Raw genomic sequence first — 21,795 nt, 5'->3', positions numbered from 1 at the left:
TGCAGATGGCGTTTACAACCTATAAAAATTGAAATTCCCGCGCAATCAATTAAATTATATAAACATATTATATAAACTGAATAATTTTCCTTTAAACAATTTAATTAATTTATAAATAAATATTGCCATTTTAATGGATCTAATAAAAAATTTTATTTTAATTACTATTAATTTAACACATTGTAGAGAAAGATCTCATGTTCGAAAGTTTATAGAACCGCCATTGCTATTAAGTAAACTGACAGCGATCTGACGACGAAATCATTTCTATTGCTAAAATTTTGTGAGTCTGGTGTGCCTTCTCGATAGTAATACATTTAGTCTGTGATTCGTGACCAAGAATCGAAATCGGAAACTGATCGAAGCAGGAACAGGCATCAACTAGTTCGACCTTAAAAGTCATTTGTCGTTCATCGTATATTTTATAGACGAAAATCTGTGATAATTCCAGAACGCATACTTTCAACTATAATAACATGTCGGATACAAGACGACGACGAAAATCTAATCAGTCTTGTGGTTCTGACGACCTTTCGGACTCTTGTGAAGAATTAAATGCAACGAAAGAAACCCAGGTTAGCTGCTATAAAGGTGTTTTCGATTTTGCATTTTGAAGAGTTAAAATAAATAGTTTTATTCTTTTTTTCACAATTTCACTTCCAAGTTCTTATTGTTCGTCAAACTTTTTGCTTCTTATTGAACTGGATCGAAAGTTCAACGGAAGACTCGATTAAGTGGATTAAGTAGACTGCTGTAATACTTTTTCGTAACTAAGTAGACTTTTCTTTGTGTTCGATTTCCCGGCAAGTGGTTTTGCATATTTCATAATTTCATTACATATAAAAATCCAAATGAGATTTTGTATATTAAATATAAATAAAATGTACTTTCATAATATCAGAAAAAATTTTTCAAAAATTTTTTAATCTATAAATATCATATAAGTTATTATAATTTCATTTTTTTATTTCTTTCTATTTTCTTTATAAATTTTTACTTACAGAGCAGTGAACAAACTGATGGTCATCAGGATTCAGAATGTGAAATTTATCCTTCTGATTCTGATGCTGAATCTCAAGATGGTGCATTGCGAGAAAGTGGCGATGGCCAAGAAGAAGAAAAACCACAAAAAAAATTAGATGATGATGAAGATAGACGTAATCCACAATATATTCCTAAGAGAGGAACATTTTATGAACACGATGATAGAACAACTGATGAAGTAATAGATAGCGCTGCTGAATCACAAAGTGAAAGAGAAACCAAAGAAAAAAAAGTGTGGAAAGATAAAGAAGATAGATGGGATCATGATCGGTATAATGATGAAGAGCAAGCACCAAAAAGTCATGAAGAGTTAATAGCAGTTTATGGCTATGATATAAGAAATGAAGAAGGTCCACCTAGAGCAAGAAGAAGAAGAAGATATGGGTAATTATATTTTTTAAAAATACTCTAATTTTTATAATATTTTTGTCTTCATATATATTATATTTTTTAGTCGTGGACCTAATAAATATACACGTAATTGGGAAGATGAGGATGCATATGGAAAACCTGGGAGTAATATTGTAAATAGGAATAGAAGATTTAATAGAAGTGGTGAAGATTTTCCAGCACTAGGAACAAATAAAAATACTTCTACACACGTAGAAGAACCAGTAATCTCCTCAGCTTGGTACAGTAGTAAAAATAAATCACAAAATAAAGTACCAAATTTTCCACCTCTACAAACTCAAAATGATAACTCAAAAACGAAGTCTATCCATACATCTACTACTCATACGTATGTAATAATTTTATTTAAATGTATTATATTTATTACATTTTTTTATTTATTCAATATATTAAATAAAAAAAATTTTTCAATTTTTTTATTTGTAGAAATGAAAATAAAGCTCCTAATGAACCTACAAATCCAGCTTGGAAAAAAGATACTAAACATTCATCTCATACGCAAAATAGTAATGGAAATAGTGGAGCTGGTGGTGATGCTGATAAATTAGTTAACGCAAAAACTTCTCCAAGAGATAATAACAAGAGGAACATTCAAGAGTCTGTAAGCTTGGCAGCGAGTAAAACTCGTGGACGAGGATTCAGAACAAATGCTAATAACAATATGGTCACCAATAGAACAGTTGAAACTAAACCAAAGGGACGTGGAGCAGGTCCGATTTCCACAGAAAATAAAAGAAATAATATACGAAATGATGATGAACAACAAATTACTCATGATATGAAACATGTTAATGTTAATGATAGTACTCAATATCATCAAAGTGGAAGACATAATAGTGAGTCTTTAATGCTTATTTATTTATAAGTAATATTTTGTATATATTATTTTGTTATTTAATATTTTTTTAGAAAGCTTTTATGGGCAATCTTCAAATCAACAGAGGACAGGAACTGTACCTCCAAGAATGCAACAATCTCATTCACAACAACAACCACAGCAACAACAACAACAACAATCAATTCAACAAGACAGTTCTGCCAATAGGCCAAAACGTTATTCTAGTTTGCGACAGCGACCTACTATTTCAGATAATCCAGGTCAACAAAATTATCCTCCACAACACGGACAACATAATCAACATAATCAACATAGTCAACATAGTCAACACAATCAGCATAATCAACATGGACAACATGGTCAACATGGTCAACATGGATATTTTTCTCCTCAAGGTATATGCATATTCATGCATTAAAATTTTCTTTTTTTGTTTATGAAATATTTTTATGGATATAAATATGGATAATAATATAAATATATTTATGTTATATTAATATTTAACTTATATGTACATGTACATTTAGCTGGAAATTCAAGAGGTGTTTTAGATTCACAAGGTGAGATAATGTAGGTTATTTAAATACACATAATGTTTTATTTATTTCTCTTTCTTTCTTTCTTTTTTTTTTCTTTTTTTTTTTTTTTTTTTTTTGTTAAATAAACAATTCTTCAAATACACAGATAATTATGTTTTATTTCTTATTTTATATTATTATTTAATTTTTTTGACTTTGTGTTTGTAATTATGTTCATATATCATGTTTCATATTTTTTATTTTTATAGGATATCCTCAAAGTCATTTTGAACAATCTACATCCGTTGCTACCGCAACTGCACCTTTGGCTGGACAACCTGTGATTCCTATACCACCTAATGGTCAACCTGCTAGTTATGCTCCGCCACCATTTTTAGTACCACCACCGCAATTTATTCCTCCACAGACTCCAGCTAGTATAATTAATTATGTTTCTGGTCCAAATGGACCAGCATTTCAACCGAATTATCAAGGTTATCAAGGCTATAGCCCACCAGTACAGGTATATCTCAATAAAATTTCAATTATTTCATATTATTTTAAAGTTTTCATATATTTATTTTATATTTTATAGCCACAGCGTCCTCCACCTCCACAAGAATTGTTCCAGCCACAAGGTTGCACTTATTATAGTCCAGCTCAACAACAACAACAATCAGCTCCAATGAGACGGCCAAAGGCGGCTATTCCTATTCTTCCACCACCTGAAAATCAACAACATCAAACTGGTCGAGGAAGAGGTAGAAGCACACAGCCTCAACAAATGAATCAACCTGGTAGTATACAACAGACTGAACAAGAAGTTAAAACTAATTCGGTGGAAGACGATCAAAAAATTGTATCAGAACAATTTGATAATATGCAAATCGAACAGTCTACAGATGTTCAAGAAACACAAAAAATCGAAGATTCCAGTGTAATGAATACTGTGGTTGAGAATACTGAAAAAGAGAATATTAAAAATATCGAAACTGAAGCTACAGTGAATTTAGAAAATACTACTGCGGATCAATTAAATGATATAAGTGCTAATGACTCGTCAAAAGTCATTATAAACGAACAAGATATTATTCCACTTAAAACTACGCAAGTAATAATTGAAGAGACTAAAAATGATTCAAATAAAATTGAAAGCACTACGACTGAAATTACTGCTGTTGAAGAAACAGCTTGAGAGAACATCGCACAGCGTGTAACGTATCTTACAAAAAATGTAATTGTTATGTTTCGTGAGTATGAGTATGCATATATTATAAAATGCTGTGTAATTTTAATGAAGTCTGTATAGCAAAATGATCTTCACAAATTATTTGTGAAATATTATAGGAATTGGATGTGTGCGTATCTAAAACATATTTTGAATGACTATCTAATTCCATTATAATGTTGTATATTTCGTAGTTACATTTATATTAATGTTTCACTACGAATTCCATCAATCTGCTGCTATCATTAAATATCATTCTTCTATATTGTTAAACTCTTTTCATATATGAAATCTACTAATAATTAATTAGTAGAAACGATTAGTGTTAAACATATTATTGTATATCGAGTATTAACGCATGCAGCATTGACTGATGAAATCATCAATAAATCGATATATCTTTTTAATACAATGGCTACTGTAAATAGGATATAGTCAGGTCAGTAACCTTAATACGTGTTATGTCTTTTGTGTACAAATGAGTTTGTACCGTGATTTAAGTAAATGATGAATGAATGGAGTACATTTATTAGGTAAAGAATTACTTAATGCTTTAATTTTATTTACATTAGGACAGGAAAAAAATCTCCGATCGCATATATTATGAAGAAATGATCGTTATATAATTTAGTATATCTTAAAATCTAATTAAGACAAAATTGATACTAACTATAAAATTTATCATTTATCCATTTTAATCGACTTTTCATAATAGCTTCGAAAGGTTGATATCGCGATAATTTTTTTTTAATACGCTTATAAAAATATGCTTTGTTACTGGCAAGGTGAAAGATAATATATTGATAAGAAATTTTTCCATATATGACTAAATTTATTTTCCTCTTTTTGAGTTATTGAGTTTCTCAAATTTCTCAAAATTCACGAATGTATCAATTAATGTTAATTTATATAAAATTTTCATCAACGATGAAATGAGATTATACGAATAATGGAATTGATTTTTGAGTTAATTGATTTCTATACATGACAAAGATGTACATGTATAATTATAACGAATTAAAGATAAGTTCAAGATTATATGATGTACTAACAACAGTGTACAGAATATGAAATTTGCATCACATATTTATAACATATAGCATATATATACATATAGTATATATATAATCTTATTAAATATTTTACATATAATTTTGTCGGCATGTTCGACGTATCGTTTAAAGAATACATATACATAATTATTCTAAATACAATCATTCTATTAGAAGAATGATTTACAAATTCGTATGTGCCTATGTTATAATTCATGCTCTACAAGAATAAACGTCGAGCTTCTCCCTGGTAATTCTTAATATTGTAAGTACATTTTAGATAGCTCAGTGTTTCGTTATCTAATGAATTCATATTTCAATGCATATTAAAAGTATCTAACAATTTTTACAAATTTAAAAATTAAATATGATTATCAAGTTCTTTTTGTTACTTATCGAATGGAATATAATTTTTGTTGTATTTATCTATTATCTTAATATTAAAGTTCAAATTATATGTAAATAAATTATTTGTGAATCTTATTGCGCGTCTAATAATCATAATGACTAATATAGATATATGCTTACGATCAGTCGTATTTTTCGTTTTGTTGAATGCTGATTATAGCACTGAGAGGTATAATTTCGGTGTTTCGTTGAAGATTGTTATTATTTTTAAACGTTGTCCGTTGTATCGTCATAGTTCGAGTTTTAATTCGAGGAAAATTAGATGTTTTCGCAAGATGTCCGCGTTGTATGTGAGAATTACTTTCTCGAGTACAGCGAAATGTACACCTAAATTCCTTTCGAAATTTCCCTGTAATAAAAATCCTTGTGATTAATTATTGAATATTTTCTATAATATTTTCAAGTATAAAATAAAATAATTTACGTTGTTTTAATTCTGTATTATTTTCAAAAAAGTAAATTGTTATAAGATTCATTTAAAATTTAACATAATTAATATTGATACTAGTAGCTAGTAGCTAGTATTGTCCGAACTTTAACGAAAAGGGTAAGCCATATAATACTTTGTTATCGAGCTTTGTATTTGTATTAAAATTAATTAAAGTCATCTCAGATATATTTAAATATCATAATTTTTCGAAAGGATAGAATAATCTATTAAGATATTTGCAATAACAATCTAAATGATCGATTAATTAAGATAATTTGTTTGATTCTGTTTTTAAAATCATCGAAAAATTATGTTTCCGAAATTAAAAAGTTTACTTTTTGATAATCGGCTAATGTATAAAATAAAGCTAAATTAAAATGAAAAGTGTAACAAGTATTATAAAAATTACTTTGAGAAATGGCCAATAACTTTAAAATATAATACAGCTCACCCTAAGCGTCATTAAAATAACATCCAAACTACATCATTCCTGGGTAGATTCGTTTTTGGTTTGACTTCCTTCCACGGTAATAGTAGAAGTTTTTTTCCAAGAGACTCGCATTTCCGCATGTCAGAATTGTTCACGACGATTTTTCGGTGTAGAGCGATATTCATTCGCTATGTAAGCGTAGCTGGGTTGCTGATTTGTTTGCCTGCGACCGTTTGAGGGATTCGAAGGGGAGCATTCTCGAAATGTACGACCAAACTCCTGCCGAAACTTACCTGCAAATCACACGTTAAATGTCTTCTTTTGCTCTTTTATTACTCTTATTTCCATTCTCTTTATGAGAGCCAGAATTTATAATTAAATTTATAAATAAAAATAATATTTCTTTTGCGAATTAAAAAATATTATTTTTATTGATAGAATATATCGGAAAATTTCCAATTAATAACAAAAGAATTTTTTAATCGAAACTTTATACAAGATAAAAATTGTGTAAATCATGTAAACGAAGTAAAAAAATCAAGCTATTAATCGATCAATAATTGAAACGAAAAAATGCTTTATTTGATTATAAAATTTTTTAAAAGAGATGAAAAATCCAAGAAAATCATCATAATGACGAATGCTTCTAATAATAATAATAAGTTCATAATTTTGTAATGACATCAATAGTTAAATTTATAAAACATTTACAAGTAAAAATGAATCATTCTATTCCATTTCACAAAAGATATCAATTTATTCATGTCAGTATTTTTATCAAATTGTTTTGCATTAAATTTGTCAATTATTTTTTTATGAAGTAAACAGAACAATATAATGGAGATGCATTATTGTGATGCAAATTTATAAAAAATTAATTATATACATCAATGAAATTTTAAAACGAGATAAGCTATTTATCATTCGTTGGAAAAATTATGGAAATTTAACAAAATATAGAAACCAACTAATTCTCTCAATCAAAACATGTTAAACAAAGTATTATTTGTTTGCAGTTAATGAAAGTAAGAAAAGAGATCGTTTACCGCTCATGAAATTGTAGATCAAAGGATTAACTGCACTATTGAAATAGCATAGGCCATGCGCGATTAAACTGATAGCATTTATCCATTTGTTCGATGGCAATGTAGTGGTATATCTGAAATATTAAGTAACATGTACCTATATCGATTTTAATAATAATTTCCTATTGGTGATTCAAATCTTTTTACTTTAGACGTACTTTAAATATCAAGGAAAATTCACTCAAATAATAGAAGTTACCTTAAAACAGAGAGTAAATGCACGGGAAAATAGCAAATGGCAAAAATGATGACCACCGTGACCAACATCTTTGCTGCTTTTTTTCGAGATCTCAGCTGCACTTCCGGATTTCCGCCACCGGATGGTGGAATCTGGCTCATTTGGGACGCTCGTGACGACACTGTAAATGTTTCGAATAATTATTCACGATCTTATTCGTAATTACTTTTAATCTCGTTAAAGTTATCAATTATTCATCGATCGAACAGATTTACATATTATTGTATTAGCATTTTCAAATATTTCCGCAAATATTAAATGTTTCATAGAATATATCTGCCATTCAGATTATTGAATATTAACAGTATCGATGATATAAAAATTTTACGAAGAAAAACGTATACATATAAACGTTTGATTTTATTCGAGATCACGTTACAAGTTTCAGAGATATACTTTATAAATGCTTTGTTGAATTATAAATAACTAGTCATAATTCTATTTATAGAATATGAATAAATAAAAATTAATCATTCGCTTACAATTATGCCCCGGAATGTCGCTTTTCCAAAGAACTTTTACAATCTGCCAATACGCTACACTCATGAAGATCAAAGGTCCAGTATAGAGGAAAATTAATTTGACGACAATGAAGATGACTTGATTCTTTTTACTCCAGGATATATTACATTGTGTGAATAAAATGGTCTTTATTTTGATGTGCGTAGGTGGGACGGTATGCAACACCACAAGATCTGGAATATCTGCACAAACGTTGAGTGTTGGTGCATGGTTTTTCTCATAGTTTGTCAGTAACTAAAAATAACATGTCGAGTGCCTTAATTTTGAACCTAAAGTATATTCCATGCATGCGTATTCTAAACACAAACAATACATATACGTGCCGTTCAACACGTTATTTAAAGAAAAACGATAAATTTTATGCGTATAACTACCAAATAGAAGAGCTATTGTCCAAATTCCGATGATCGCATTTTTTGCCCATCCTGTGGTAGATTTGAATCTCAAAGGAAAGCATATCGCGTACCATCGATCTATCGATATAAAAGTTAGAGTTAATATGCTCACAGTCACCGATACTGTCTGAAACAAAAAATCAAGATTGGGACATCATTATTAAAATATATGCACAACACCATAATCATTAAATATTAAAAACGAAATTATAAGGAGATCTAGAAAGATGCGTTAAAAAAAGAGGTTTAAGAATTTATTTTATTTGTAACAATCGAATTTTCATATCCAATAAGAAAATAAATTAACCTCGTCGATTAATTTTAATTTTCGCTCATTTACAAAAATTTCCATAATTTCCGTTCGCTATAAAATTTACATGTCGCGCCACAGATTAATATTGAGTTAAATTCGTACCAGTTTAATACGCACCGCATTAATTGGCATCTCAAAATAGTCAAGGTAAATGCAAACGTTTATGCAGATCTAAAGTTTCTTACGAGCATATTCTACGTTTTGACTTTTTATCCGATAACATGGTTTATTTGCAGTCGGTCTAGAAAGACACGTCATGAATATAAAACGAGCACTTAGAAAATATAGACGAGGAGATTCGGATAAAAGTTTTACTTCTTGGCAAAAAAAAAAAAGATAAAATGATTGCTTTTATTGCTACGCCCACACTCCTTTTTTCTCCCCCCCAGTCAGAAAATTTATTACTCCTGCAGATTCGAGTTATCCTTCTTTTTGCTCGCGGACAACTTGAGAAATTAATAAAATGAATCGTGTTCTCCATCGACTCGACTCGACTCGACCTAAATTTTTCCTCCGCGTAAACGCGTGTCGTGTTGTTTGCATCTGATCTGCCAGATAGTCGAATGAAATATTCATTCGAGAGTTGATTACAATCGAATAAGATTATTAGGCGGATTGGATTTAAAAATATCACGGTCAAGAAACTTTTTACGACGTTTAACGGAGAAACGGAGAACTTGCGTTTACGAGCAACCAATACCTTAGTGAACACGATGCCTTTTCATACGTTACGTCATACTAACACGCTTAGGAAACCGGCTGCAAATGCTTGCTGTCGATTGAATTTCCGAATTATTTCGTCAAAGGGCTTGTTACGGAGTTTGTGTATAGAAACGAACGTCCCGTATATTCGAATTGATCGAATAGAGTTGGTCAGTAGTAGTAGTAGTGGTAGGAGTAATTCAAACCAGTGGCAGTTAATTCTTGTCGCATTTCTATTTTTCGAAACATTAACCTTTCCTCGATTAGATATCTGTTCTAATCTGACATCGTTTTAGTATCTTCTTCATCTTTTTATCGTATAAATCATAATTTAACATATTTCATTTTATCGTATCGCGTGTTTATTGCGCGCAAAACAAATTATCGAAGAATTATCGAAATCGATAGGTGGAAATGCGTGAAAATAATTCGTTCTCTCATTTACTCACGTACATAAGTATTTTCTCGGTTCTCGATCGTTTTCTTAAAATGACTTTAACATGACTTTTCATTAAAATGACTTTAATGATAAACGGAGGAACGGAATTTTTTTTATCTAAACGCGCGAAAGGAAATTAATCGGAGAATTAATAATAACAATGGGAATCGTTTATTCTGAAATAGCAGTGCTCCAAATCCTACGTTTTAATTTCAACAAGTAAACGGTAGAAAAGTTAAAAGCGATCGAAAAACCTTAAACAAGCGTTAGAAATGAGTTAGAAATATTGTTGTGATACGGTGGGAATGAAAGTAGCGAAATATAATTATTCCAAGTGAGAAGTTTATTATTTCTTTCAAATTATCTTGTAATTTCTTTCTTTTTCAAAGCAACCAGTCTTTATTTTCGATAATTTATCTAATTCGAGTAATTCTAGTTCTTTTTTATCATATTTATTACGTATATAGATATTTATTATATATGTAAAAATATCGATAAGAATCTTAATTTTTCGTTTATATTTTATTTTCTTATCTTAGAAGATTTGAAATCAAAATTGTTATTGTAGAATACAAATTCTCCTTCGATAATCGCATAAATACTTCTTTTAATATAATATAATTGAATTAGGTGCGAGAATTGCTTTTTCCATTTACAAATTCATTACAAGGGCAGTTTAATAGGGAACGACGCATAAATGAAGATTAAAAGTCGTTTTGAAAAGGCTAGAAAATAACATTGACATTTAACGATTCAATCGTTACTTACTGCCGTATTAATTAGAGTCGGTCAAGGATCTTGGGAAAGAGGTATTTAAACTAACTTGTAAATCGATATTAGGAATATTAGAAGTTAGCGGAGATAAAGAGCGGTTAGCTTTAATGCACCGAGCAAATTACGGAATGCTTTCCTCGGTTGTTATTTCAACATAGTTTCCGCGCAATTAGTCTGTGAGATTTGCACCAGACCAGATGGGTATATCTCAATTAATTTATCTCCAAGTGTGAAACTCTCCCAGTGTACACAGAGATTGTTAACGCGAGAACTCGGTTGACTCAAGATTCCTCCACCTGTGTGGAAATTTTAAATAATTTTAAACGGGATTAGAACGCTAGGGGGAAGAGAAATGGGAACAGGGGATCGAGCCTGAGTCGCAACAGATAAATCATCGTTCGTCGGCTCGAACAAACTCTATTGTTTTTTCAACGTTCCGTCTGACGCGGAACGATTTTACGATCGTCCGCCACGTCCGTGGAGCACGTTTTAATTAAATCTCGGTTATCTATCCGAATACACTCACAACTGCATTCTTCACGGCAATGCGTGGCTAAACGCGTATCGGCAATATCGCGACAATACCACTTGAAACTTTGCACTCGGGCTATCGGTGCAATTGAACCGATATCGAATCACTCGATTAAACGAGTGCTAGTCTCACGATTATAACTGACGAACGAACCTTGAAATCTTTTTTCCAACAAACAACAGATAGAATATTTTAATCCCCCGTTTTAATTTCATTGTCAACTGAGATTGACAAGCTTATCTGTGGAAATTTTCTCATTGTTTTATTATATTTTATTATCCGATAATTATTACTTATACGTACAGGCGTTATATATTCTTGACTTTTTCTTTCTTTCTTTCTTCCTTTCTTTTTTTTTCGCATTCGAAAAGGTCAATTTCGATAGCACGCAAGATACTTTTAATTGTCTCCCGGTTCGAATTCAAATTCGGTATTCCCTGTTGTGCTATCAATTAGAGGAATTAGAGGTTTCGTTGGAAATTAAGCAGCAAGAGGGGAGCAAGGTGTTATAAAAAAATCGATATTACTCGTATACGGTCATGAAAGTAAAGGAAAGGCTACAAGTGGTCTTTTACAGACACGCAAATACTTTGTATCATTAACTCCTTTCCAGATCCCAAGCGACACACAATCGAGCAGCAATGCATCCATTTATTCCGCGTATTCCGCATATTAAATTATCCGGGATGAGCGAAGAGTTACTAGGGATTCTTTTCACTTACTAGGGGTTGCATTCGATTGGATGAATCGAAACCCACGGGAAATTCGTCGAAATTTACGTGGAGATAAATATGAAAGGATAGTCACAGAAAGGCGGAAAAATATTTCGCGGTTATGATTCATCAAACTAGTACACGCAATCAATCAGAGTTCCTTTTAACTTCCACGATTTTTGAAAACAGATATATTTTCTTCACCGTAATTTCAAAGGGCTTTTGAATCATCCGATAAAAATGTGCCACGTAACAACGATTGATGGAATGACAATTATCGCAACATTGACAAGAATTTAAATCTCGAGATAGATAAGCTGAAAAACTACAAACTTAATCGTTGGAACGATTATATTTATCAATTCGTTACGGTACACAATCGTATCGTTCGGTTTTCTCTCTATAACTCAGATTGAGATTTTTCTTTCTTTCTTTCTTCGAGAATACATTTTTGCAAACAACAGTTGTCTACCTGCACACGTTCGAAACAAAAGAGCTTCGGAACGACCCTCGTTACTTATTCCTCCCTTTCTAGTCGAATCGTCTCTTTTCAAAGATCGTTAAGCCATAATGGGTACACTCTCGTATATGTACTCGTATAATCGAAAGTCATAGAGAGTCGTTTCGATGCTCCATCTTAGAGAATTGCTATCTTGATGCAAATAAAAATCTCTTGATTTAAACTACTGATCAAGTGTTTTTTTTTTCCTTTTTAGATATAAAGAAATTTACAACTATACAAATCGTATATTTTATTATTCAGTTTTGACGCGACGATGTCATCGATTAATTAAAATTAAAGAATTAAAGGAATAATAAAAGCTTTTCTATTAAAAAACATTCGTATCGAAATTGCTTTAATCCCCGGATCACTGGTCAAATATCTCTGCTTGCTTATTCTTTCGCAAACCTTTAGAAATCTTTTCCCTTGTTTGTGAATATATTATACTAATGATTAATTACAGCGCTCCTGTTTCAAGAAGACATCTTTATCATTAGATACGGTACACGGAGATAATTAAAAGGGATCTACACGAAGTCATTTAAGTTAATAATGCTATTAGCTCGGATATTTTACAAGCTTGAAAATTTCACTTAAAGAGGGACAATTCGTTGAGGAATATATTCCCTTTAAATAATTCTTTTTAGATTTAAAGGAATTGAAGAAATTATGCGGCGTACGAACAGCGTGACACGATAAACACGAAACGCGTTATACTCTGGTTATATGTGTGGTCGCACACAGTCTCTTTGCTTTTCATGTACTTCTGTCTGGTAAAAAGAAGAAAAAAGTATTCACGTTTCTATATTCGAAACTCCAGCACGTACTTCAGTCGTTTTTCCGTTTCAACCCGTCGGTCGGCTTGTTATTTCTTCTTCCTTCTCTTCTTCCGCACCGGAATTTCACCTAGAGAAATTTTATATTTTCTTTCGACACCTTTTTTGCGTTTTTCCGTAAAAATAACACTATTTTTTTTGTTGAATTTTCACGCGAATTTCAGCGAAGCAACATTTGTCATTAACATTTGCGATACGAATAAAATTATTCGAATCTCGACAGAAGATTCAGAGAAGTATTCGAGGATTCGAGTTCCCCTGTAAATCGAACGAGTTGAAAACCAAAAGATCAGTTATCGTATATTGGAAATGGTGGAACAACACGTTGTAAGATAATACGATTCAATGGCTGAGAGTTAGCTTGCTCGTGTATGCGTGTAGCATAAATGCCTAACGAAGATACAGGCGTAAGGGATGCAAGTTTACACATGGATACACGCAGTCACATGCACAGCAGTATGATGAACGGCCAAACGAGTCATGTATTTCCATGTAGATAGTTATACAAGTGCAGCCCTGGCCGATCGAATTTTAACTAGATCCAGGATTACGAGCACTCCCACTCGTCGTACGAATCGATCGTAGAAAACCGAAAATTGAAACTGCACACTCCAATTAATTAGAACAATGTTTCGTTTGCAAATGCTGTGATTGAGATTTGTATATGGATTCCATTGTTTCCATAAATAACTAATGTAATATTAATGGCGCGCCAAAATTCCATAATGATAGGGAGTCCCTTAGTTTCGTTTTAATAAATGATTTCATTGTTAATATAGTTCTAAAAAACGATAATTACTACTAGCTCACGACTAGTGAATTATTCCGTGTATTCTCTCGGGTATCTCTTACCAGGCAGTGAACATCGAAGTCTGAAACAATACCTGAACAATAAGCTATAAAGATGCTTCCAATATGCCTTGATTCTCAATATATACTTTTATATTTTACCTAGTCAACGATATACTTGATTCGTTTTTTTTCTTTCGTTTCTATTTTTATTTCAATAACGAATAATAATCAAAATGACGTTATGTACGCATGACGTATGTTATTTTTAAATTTAACAAGTTTAATTTTTTTAACTGTAAATTATTTTCATTTTATTAGAAAAGATTGTTGAATACAAATCGTACAAAATAAATATTTTAAGAAATAAAATGGTAATTAGATAATGCTTATACATATCCACGAGAAATATCTCGATGTAAAGATTATTAAATTCTTTTCTAGGCAAATTAGATATTTGATAATATTATTTCCTAATTCGTTCACGTTGCAAAGAATCGAAAAAATTGGTCGCCAACTGTATAATTTGCGTATTTTACCGAGCGGAATAATGTCGATCACGAATTCATTTTGTTAATGCAACCAATCGACTTCACAATGTTCATTCCGTTCGGTTAACAGACTCCACATATCGCAATCTCTCGATAAAAAATTATTTGTATTTTTATTTCATTTTGTTCAAATCATTAAAAAAAGATTTTGTTAATATCTACATAAAATGATTCATGAACAAAATGAAAAAAAAACTTTGCCGAAGCGCGTTATATGTTGTAGATTTCGCAAAATGGATTGCATAAGTGGTTTAATGGAATTTTTAGGAGGAAATAATCGAATCTACAATCAACCTATCAATCAAAATGCATATTTCCTTTGTGAGTACTTGCATCAATTTTTTATAGATAATATAAAAATTTCGTATCAAAAATGTAACTCATCCGTGGTGTTGTTCATCGTTAAAAAAATAATAGAAAACTAAAAAAAATAACAGAAAAATATTTACATGGTTCACTTTCTAAAAATTGCATTACAATATATGAAAATAAATATAATTTTTACTTCTTTCATAAATGTTAATTTCTTTCATATAAAAATTTTATCGTTTTCCATATTTTTTATTCCAGTCATTTATTTACATGTTAACTATGGTAGGTAACAGTATCATATATAAGCTTAATTGAAGTTTACCGTAGCGTAATAATATGTTCACACGTCAACCACACCGCTCAGTCTTAAATCTGTTTCGTTGGTAACATAAATCACGATCCTAATGATATATCATTCATATTTTTCAATTTATATATACTTTCATTGATTTAATTAAATTAAAAAATAGAAAAAAATTATTAACCTTCATAGAATAAAATACAACTTATTTTTCGTTCATTAGCCAAGAGGAGGCGTCAGTGCAAAATGGCAGCTAACAGCCTCGCATTCTCAAAAATTACGTACTGGGTATGTCTTGATTGCCATACCCCGCTAGCATGGCACTTGACCGTGCTAACGCGATATTAAAGTAGCGAGCACCCTTTTTAAGCAAACCGCATCTCGCTTACGCTTTATGTTATGTATTACGCTCTATATTGAATGCGAGAATCATTACTAGTATCGAGCCATCTGTTGCACCATCTGCGAACTAAAAATGTCGATGCTCGTCTTCTCTGACAAAATATTCAAATTGATTTTAAAGAAGATAATTAAATAACGAAAATGTTGAAATTGTGATTGGCAATTGGAAATGAAATGAATAACAAGAAACACGAAATTCTTTGGGCTTTCTGATATTATTTCAACAATATTTGAAAACGTATATTTAGTTACGCTCCATAAAATATTAATTGCAGAATTTTCAATAGAGATGATGTTGATAATTTGATTAACGATCAAGATTTCCAATCATGTGAATTTAGAAAATTTCGGAGCGAATACGATATCAGCTTTTCATTGGAACGTTCGTTATTAGCCGCGAGAAGAGATATTGTAATCAAGTTAATTAAAACTTGAATAAAGACATTTGTGTCCATAGATCGGGTTCTATTATTTGAAACTAGCTAAAAGTCGCTGACGGGCCGAAACGAATATACCGCTCAAATGATCCGATGATTAAAAAGGAAACTTTAATCTTCGTTGAAAATTAAAGTGCCCTTTATCTTATCACGATTTTCGTCTCTCAATATATAAAGAAAAAATGTTGTTAGAATATGAAAAGCGATTTGAATACGAAACGAAAAGTAACTTGGTCGACTTATGAATTTATTATCATTCAGTCATTGGTTAGCCAAACTTTCCAAGGAAAGTTTCTATTCGACGTGTTGCGGATTCAAATATCGAAATGAATAAAAAACGAAACGACGATCGTTTCCTAAAATTTACTCATTGGATAAACTCAATGAATATTAGATGCCGGAAATTGTCGAATGAAAATACCGTTGAGCAAATGGCGTCGACGAAGCGTTCAATTCTGTAATTAAAACGACTCTGCGGCTCTGCATTTCTCGTTTCTCGAATCGTTGGCCCAAATTCGAGAGGAAGGATGCTTATATACTGTTGAAATAAATATACGAGAAAAGCTCGACCAATGCTACGAGTCCGGTACACAAGTAACGAGCAATATCATGGTTAGATATTTTGTTCACGCTATCGGATGGACGTGCACGAAATCTGTAATGACGTATTTGAAAAAAGAACATAAAAACGCAAATTTCAGACGGATATAAAAGCAGCTTGGTCTACAAAGATTTCCGGTTAGTTATTTTTCTAATTAGAATCGCGAGCAGGTATGCGAGTAGTGGTTAATTAAAAAGTGACGTGAACGAATCCAGGCATAATTGTCTTACCTGGAGATATGGCACAGCTTTGCACAAGGTTAAACCAAGAAACCAAGTTTCCGTGATGTCCCATAACACGGTGAATGGAAGACAAAGTAATAAAACTAGGAAATCAGCCACTGCCAAATTGACGATAAAATAATTCGTCACTGTTCTCATCGTATGATTTCTGTAAACGGCGATGCAGACTAGGGCATTTCCAATTAATCCGATGACGAAGACGATGCTGTGCGACGCGATCAGCACCCAATCCCAAAATTTGGGAAATATGTAATTCATCATACGATCTACGTACTCTTCGTTCGAGATGCAGTAAATATTGGTGCAATTGGTGGCATTGTAATCCGATTCATCGGTGTAATCCACTAAAAGATAATCGTCCGAATCGGTGGCATCGATCAACGCGAATACCACCGATCCCAACCACGTCATAATTATTGGCTCGAACGGATGCATTTTCCTTCCTTTTTTTGTTTGAGAGGATGTTGTCGTTTACGCGAGTGTAGATATGGATATCGATAACACGTCACTCTCTTGGGAAAAATTCAGCAAACAATTTTCTTTACACGAAGACATTGTATTGTCGCATTAAATTTTCGAACGTTCTCAGGTTCCACATTTTCTCTAGAAATTTTTATGTTCGAGATCGAAGAAAAGAGAGAAGTTTGCGAGTGAAAAAGTTATCGCTTCAGATTGATTCACTTTGCTTATTTCCCACTAATCTCCATGACATTAAAGATAATTCTTCTCGCCTTTTTCCTTTCCTTTCCTTCCCTTCTTCACCAACGTCATCCCCTATAAGACGAAAATCGTCGATGCTTCGACTTTAACTCGATCCAACATCGCGAACTATTAAAATGATTTAATTCTTAGTGGAAAAGGAGAATTATTGGAAAAGATTATTGAATAAAAACGTTCATTTTTTTCTTCTCGCTCTCGGTCGATGTCGCAAATCATCTGAGGTTGATAAACGAAAAAAGTTTTGCCGCGTGTTGTAATTTCCAAATTGTCGACTTAATGAAATTTTTGTAACAAATGGTTTACAAATAGAAAAATTCACGAGTTTGCTTTTATCCGATTCTATCTTTTAGATTCTGTTTCCCTCCTCTTTTATTTGATTTTTCTCGAACAGGCTGGTAAACGATAAATTTGAGATTTAATTAATATCGTAGAATATTACTCTTTTTGTCTTCTTTTTCGAAAAAGATCGAAATCGAGAGCTCATTCGAGAAGTAGAAAAATAACAAGTAACATGTTTTACCTCGTTTAAAGGAAAGTTTTGTTCCCTTCCTTTTTTTTCCCCTTTCGACCGATTTCAACGTTTGATCGGCTCTAAGGAAAAAGTTCGATTAATTTTTTACGAGATAGTGATAAAATTAAACAGAAAATGGTAAAAGATGATTTTGTGATTAAAATTAATATTAGTTTCGTGTTTATTTTTAATTGCCAAGCAAATTAACGCGGCTTTTAGAACGTTGAACTACCATTGAAAGCGAAATTCCGACTTTCGTTTCTCTTGCGGAACGAGATATCGATGGGATTATATCGATCCAGTTCTCGAAGGAAAACTTAAGTTTATCGACTCGAAATTGTAATTTGATTGAAATTTTAATCGATATAAATCATTGTTTGTCACAATATTAAATATTAAATAAATCTTATTAATGAATCATCATTATCATTAATTTGCTCGAGACTGTAACTTTCATTAAATTTTCACGTTCGTATTTTCAATTTCTCAACGAATGTTCGATTCGAAATTTTTTATCGCGAAAAAATTTTTGGACAACGACCTTCGATTTTTCTCTCGGGATGAGCGACGTTCATAGCAAAAAAGAATCACTCACAGATTATCCTATTAATCTTGCGCGTTTTTCCAACTTCTCTGGATTGACAATGACAACCTACATTCATTTCGATTCGTCAAAAAGATCAAGACCATTCCTTTATCTTTCCGACAATAATACTAATGATTTAGTACACTTGTTGTTGTGTTTGAAGAACGAAAATTATTTGAATCCGTCTATCATCGAAATGAATCAACTATTTCTATTCCGTTACACAATGTTATTATATCTCTTTTTACACGCTATGATTCCAACATTAACGCAGATTTAAGAGAAATTAATAGATATTTTATCTTAAAGTTCAATATCTCCGATTTTCCATTCGTTTCAATGCGCTGGAAATATACTGTAAATCTATCAACTACAATTGTCCAAGAAACATTATATTCGTTCTACTTGAAATCTTCAACACGTTTCTTTTTTCTCGTTTGTCATTTCCGTTTTCGTGCATATACAGAGCGCGACAAAACAGGAGGGAAAATTTTCGAGGAAAGTTGATCGATTTCGTCCCGTACAAGAAATCTGAAAGAGTGTTTAAATTTACAAATTTTTTTTTTTAATTATTCTTGTTAAAAGTTGTTGAATAATGTTAATGTACTTTTCCATTCACGAAGTATTCAAATGAAACTGGGGGAATCGCATGTAATATGCATAAGAATCGTTAAAAATCTCCAACCGAGGAGGGAAATATTTCAAGATGAGAATATTGTTAAACTTTTCCTTCCATGTTTCACAAATTATTTTATTACAAGTTTTGCAAAAATTCAAATGTTTTTTAATCTTGTTGCAACTTGTTCATCGTTATTAGCCACTTTTTAAAATTCTATCCGAATTCTCTTATTTATTACCTAACATCGAACATCTTTGATCGTTGACACTGTATCCGAAACATTATTCGGGATCATTATTACGTGATTTTTTATATTTACACGTTAGATTTATAGTGCAAAAAAGAATTATTATTTATCATTGTAATTCTTAAAAATAAGTAATGGTGAACATTTTATTATATTCGAGCGACTAATTTGTAAGAGTTTTACAATTGCCTCGAAAACTCGATATTGCATATTAAATGTTTAACATCGATAGCACTATTTTGCAAAAGGAAAATGTGTCACAGGGTTCGTCGATCGAGCATGTTTGAATAAGTGAGCTCGATGTTCCGTGATGTGTCAGGGTGACGAGACACGAAGGGCCCCCAGCTTGGCAAAGGGATGCGAACGCGACGACGGACTCTGCGAAACTGAGGTATGTACGTCGTTTTAACGAGCGCGTAGGTGCACCAGTACTATGTCGAGACCAAGGCTTTGTCTCAAAGTTTTCCGATATCCAAACTTGATGGACATCCTGGCGAATTTCCTCTGTCCTGATATATTCGAATGCGTGTCATCGATGACGAGTAATTAAAAAAGAGAGTGATTTAATGAAACAGATACTTTTTCCATTCGATATTTTCTATTTCCTATCCGTTAAGAGAATGGCAAATATTTTATTCTCATTGAATAAAAAAAGAAAAATACATAATTTCATAGCTTATAATTTTTTCTTTTACTTTCTTTGAAAATAACGCAAGTGCATGTTTACTTTCATCGATAAATCTTATCTGAAAGAATAAAATTCCCATCTCAATTTTACGATCGAGTTTATTACGATTTCAATCGGAAATGGCTCTCAAGAAGATTCAATTGTAACTATTTCATATAGGAGCATAAGTTCAGTGAAATGGAACAGATATCAGTTTCGTTAAATCATAAATCCTCGATGGTCTTCACTCACGAAAGATATAGATACACGAATAGAGGAAAAGTTAACGCGATATTTTGTACGAGATTCCACCTGTGTGTTCCGATCAATAGAAAATTCTAAGCCAGTTTCTTGACAATCAGCGTTTATTCTTGCTGTCGATATCTCTTGAAATCTCTCTAGGAAAGAAAAGATATTAGAAAAGAGTTCCATCCAAGAGAGTAAATTCCAATAAGGAATTCCTTTCACCGACCGCATTGATTACAGTCTGTGTTTCCGCATGATATTTAAGGATTTCATCTACGTGCATATAGTTTCTTGTTAGTTTGCTTGATTACGCTGCTCATTTATCATTTTTATATCAGATTAAACCTCTTTTTATTTTTTTGATGTATTTATCTTGTTAATGATAAGAGTAAAAATATTTTGCTATGTGAATACATTTTTTTTTTTTGAAGAGATATACATATATAATTCTATATTTATATATATTTATCTTTTTAGATAAGTTTAAAAGTTCAAAAAAGTCATCGTTCATTTTTACAATATTTATTTACGATTTATTTCGCGTAAGATATGAACGACAAAATTTAACAAAGATTTACATTTTATTTTAGCTCTCAATCTTACGATATTTTCAGGATATTTTTCTTCTCTCTCTTTCTTGAACTTTAAAACAAATGAGACACATTTTAATAAAAAGTACAATAAATATTTATTTTCATCGAAGATATATTAATTTAATTAACTTATTTATTGAAAAATAATACTTTATTATTCTTGTAATTATACATCTAAGGACGAAATAAATATAAATGATCGATTGTTACTTCTTCATAATAGAGGAATTATAACAATGTTTAAATCGTAGATAGTTATGATGTATATAAAACTATATGCGTTATGATCAGATCAAAATAAAACTATCGGTATTTAATGTATATCCATTTGATATAAATACGCGATATGACAAATTGAAACTACTTTATCGTTGATTTTTGATTTTTTTTTCAATTTATTTTATATGCATCTGTGTACATATATATCGTTACTTTTTAAAAGGATAATATATTATAAAAAATTGAAAAAAAAACAATAGAGAAAAAATGATTTTAAATAATTGCAAAATTTATTTTGTAATTAATGAAATTACTTAACGATCAATCGATCCAACATTTATA

The 21,795-nt window shown here is 31.3% G+C and overlaps 2 protein-coding genes and 1 non-coding gene across 9 annotated transcripts; 1 reads left to right on the top strand and 2 right to left on the bottom strand.

Annotated features, from left to right (window-relative positions):
• The first annotated feature begins 56 nt into the window (after positions 1 to 56).
• LOC108002187 (protein CASC3) lies at positions 57 to 4,858 on the top strand. 2 transcript variants are annotated; one of them, XM_017063723.3, is made up of 8 exons: positions 57 to 575; positions 1,004 to 1,428; positions 1,499 to 1,783; positions 1,882 to 2,291; positions 2,365 to 2,688; positions 2,821 to 2,853; positions 3,081 to 3,334; positions 3,407 to 4,858. In XM_017063723.3, exons 1-8 carry the CDS (start codon positions 477 to 479, stop codon positions 4,004 to 4,006), a joined length of 2,430 nt encoding a protein of 809 aa, XP_016919212.2. In that variant the 5' UTR covers positions 57 to 476; the 3' UTR covers positions 4,007 to 4,858. The 2 variants fall into 2 exon arrangements, with proteins under 2 accessions (XP_016919212.2, XP_016919218.2); XM_017063729.3 differs by lacking the exon at positions 2,821 to 2,853 and having other exon boundaries at positions 211 to 575.
• On the bottom strand, positions 4,206 to 21,779 carry LOC108002205 (orexin receptor type 2-like). 6 transcript variants are annotated; one of them, XM_062074250.1, is made up of 8 exons: positions 18,872 to 21,779; positions 18,286 to 18,356; positions 17,034 to 17,819; positions 8,579 to 8,726; positions 8,165 to 8,386; positions 7,644 to 7,803; positions 7,406 to 7,518; positions 4,206 to 5,848 (listed from the first exon to the last, which is right to left on the bottom strand). In XM_062074250.1, the coding sequence occupies exons 3-8, from the start codon at positions 17,478 to 17,480 to the stop codon at positions 5,622 to 5,624; spliced, it is 1,317 nt and encodes a 438-aa protein (XP_061930234.1). In that variant the 5' UTR covers positions 17,481 to 17,819; positions 18,286 to 18,356; positions 18,872 to 21,779; the 3' UTR covers positions 4,206 to 5,621. The 6 variants fall into 6 exon arrangements, 4 of the variants coding, with proteins under 4 accessions (XP_061930234.1, XP_028524610.1, XP_061930236.1 ...); XR_009829577.1 differs by adding an exon at positions 6,339 to 6,652 and having other exon boundaries at positions 5,631 to 5,848; positions 17,034 to 21,779; XR_009829578.1 differs by adding an exon at positions 6,413 to 6,652 and having other exon boundaries at positions 5,631 to 5,848; positions 17,034 to 21,779.
• On the bottom strand, positions 15,593 to 15,730 carry LOC114578095 (U11 spliceosomal RNA). The gene has a single exon (XR_003698716.1). It is a non-coding gene; the product is annotated as a U11 spliceosomal RNA (small nuclear RNA).
• Positions 21,780 to 21,795: the final 16 nt, after the last annotated feature.

This window comes from Apis cerana, linkage group LG4 (assembly GCF_029169275.1).
Source record: "Apis cerana isolate GH-2021 linkage group LG4, AcerK_1.0, whole genome shotgun sequence".
Classification (NCBI taxonomy): domain Eukaryota; kingdom Metazoa; phylum Arthropoda; class Insecta; order Hymenoptera; family Apidae; genus Apis; species Apis cerana.
Note: the sequence above shows the minus strand (reverse complement) of the source record. Positions and strands in the feature narration are given on the sequence as shown.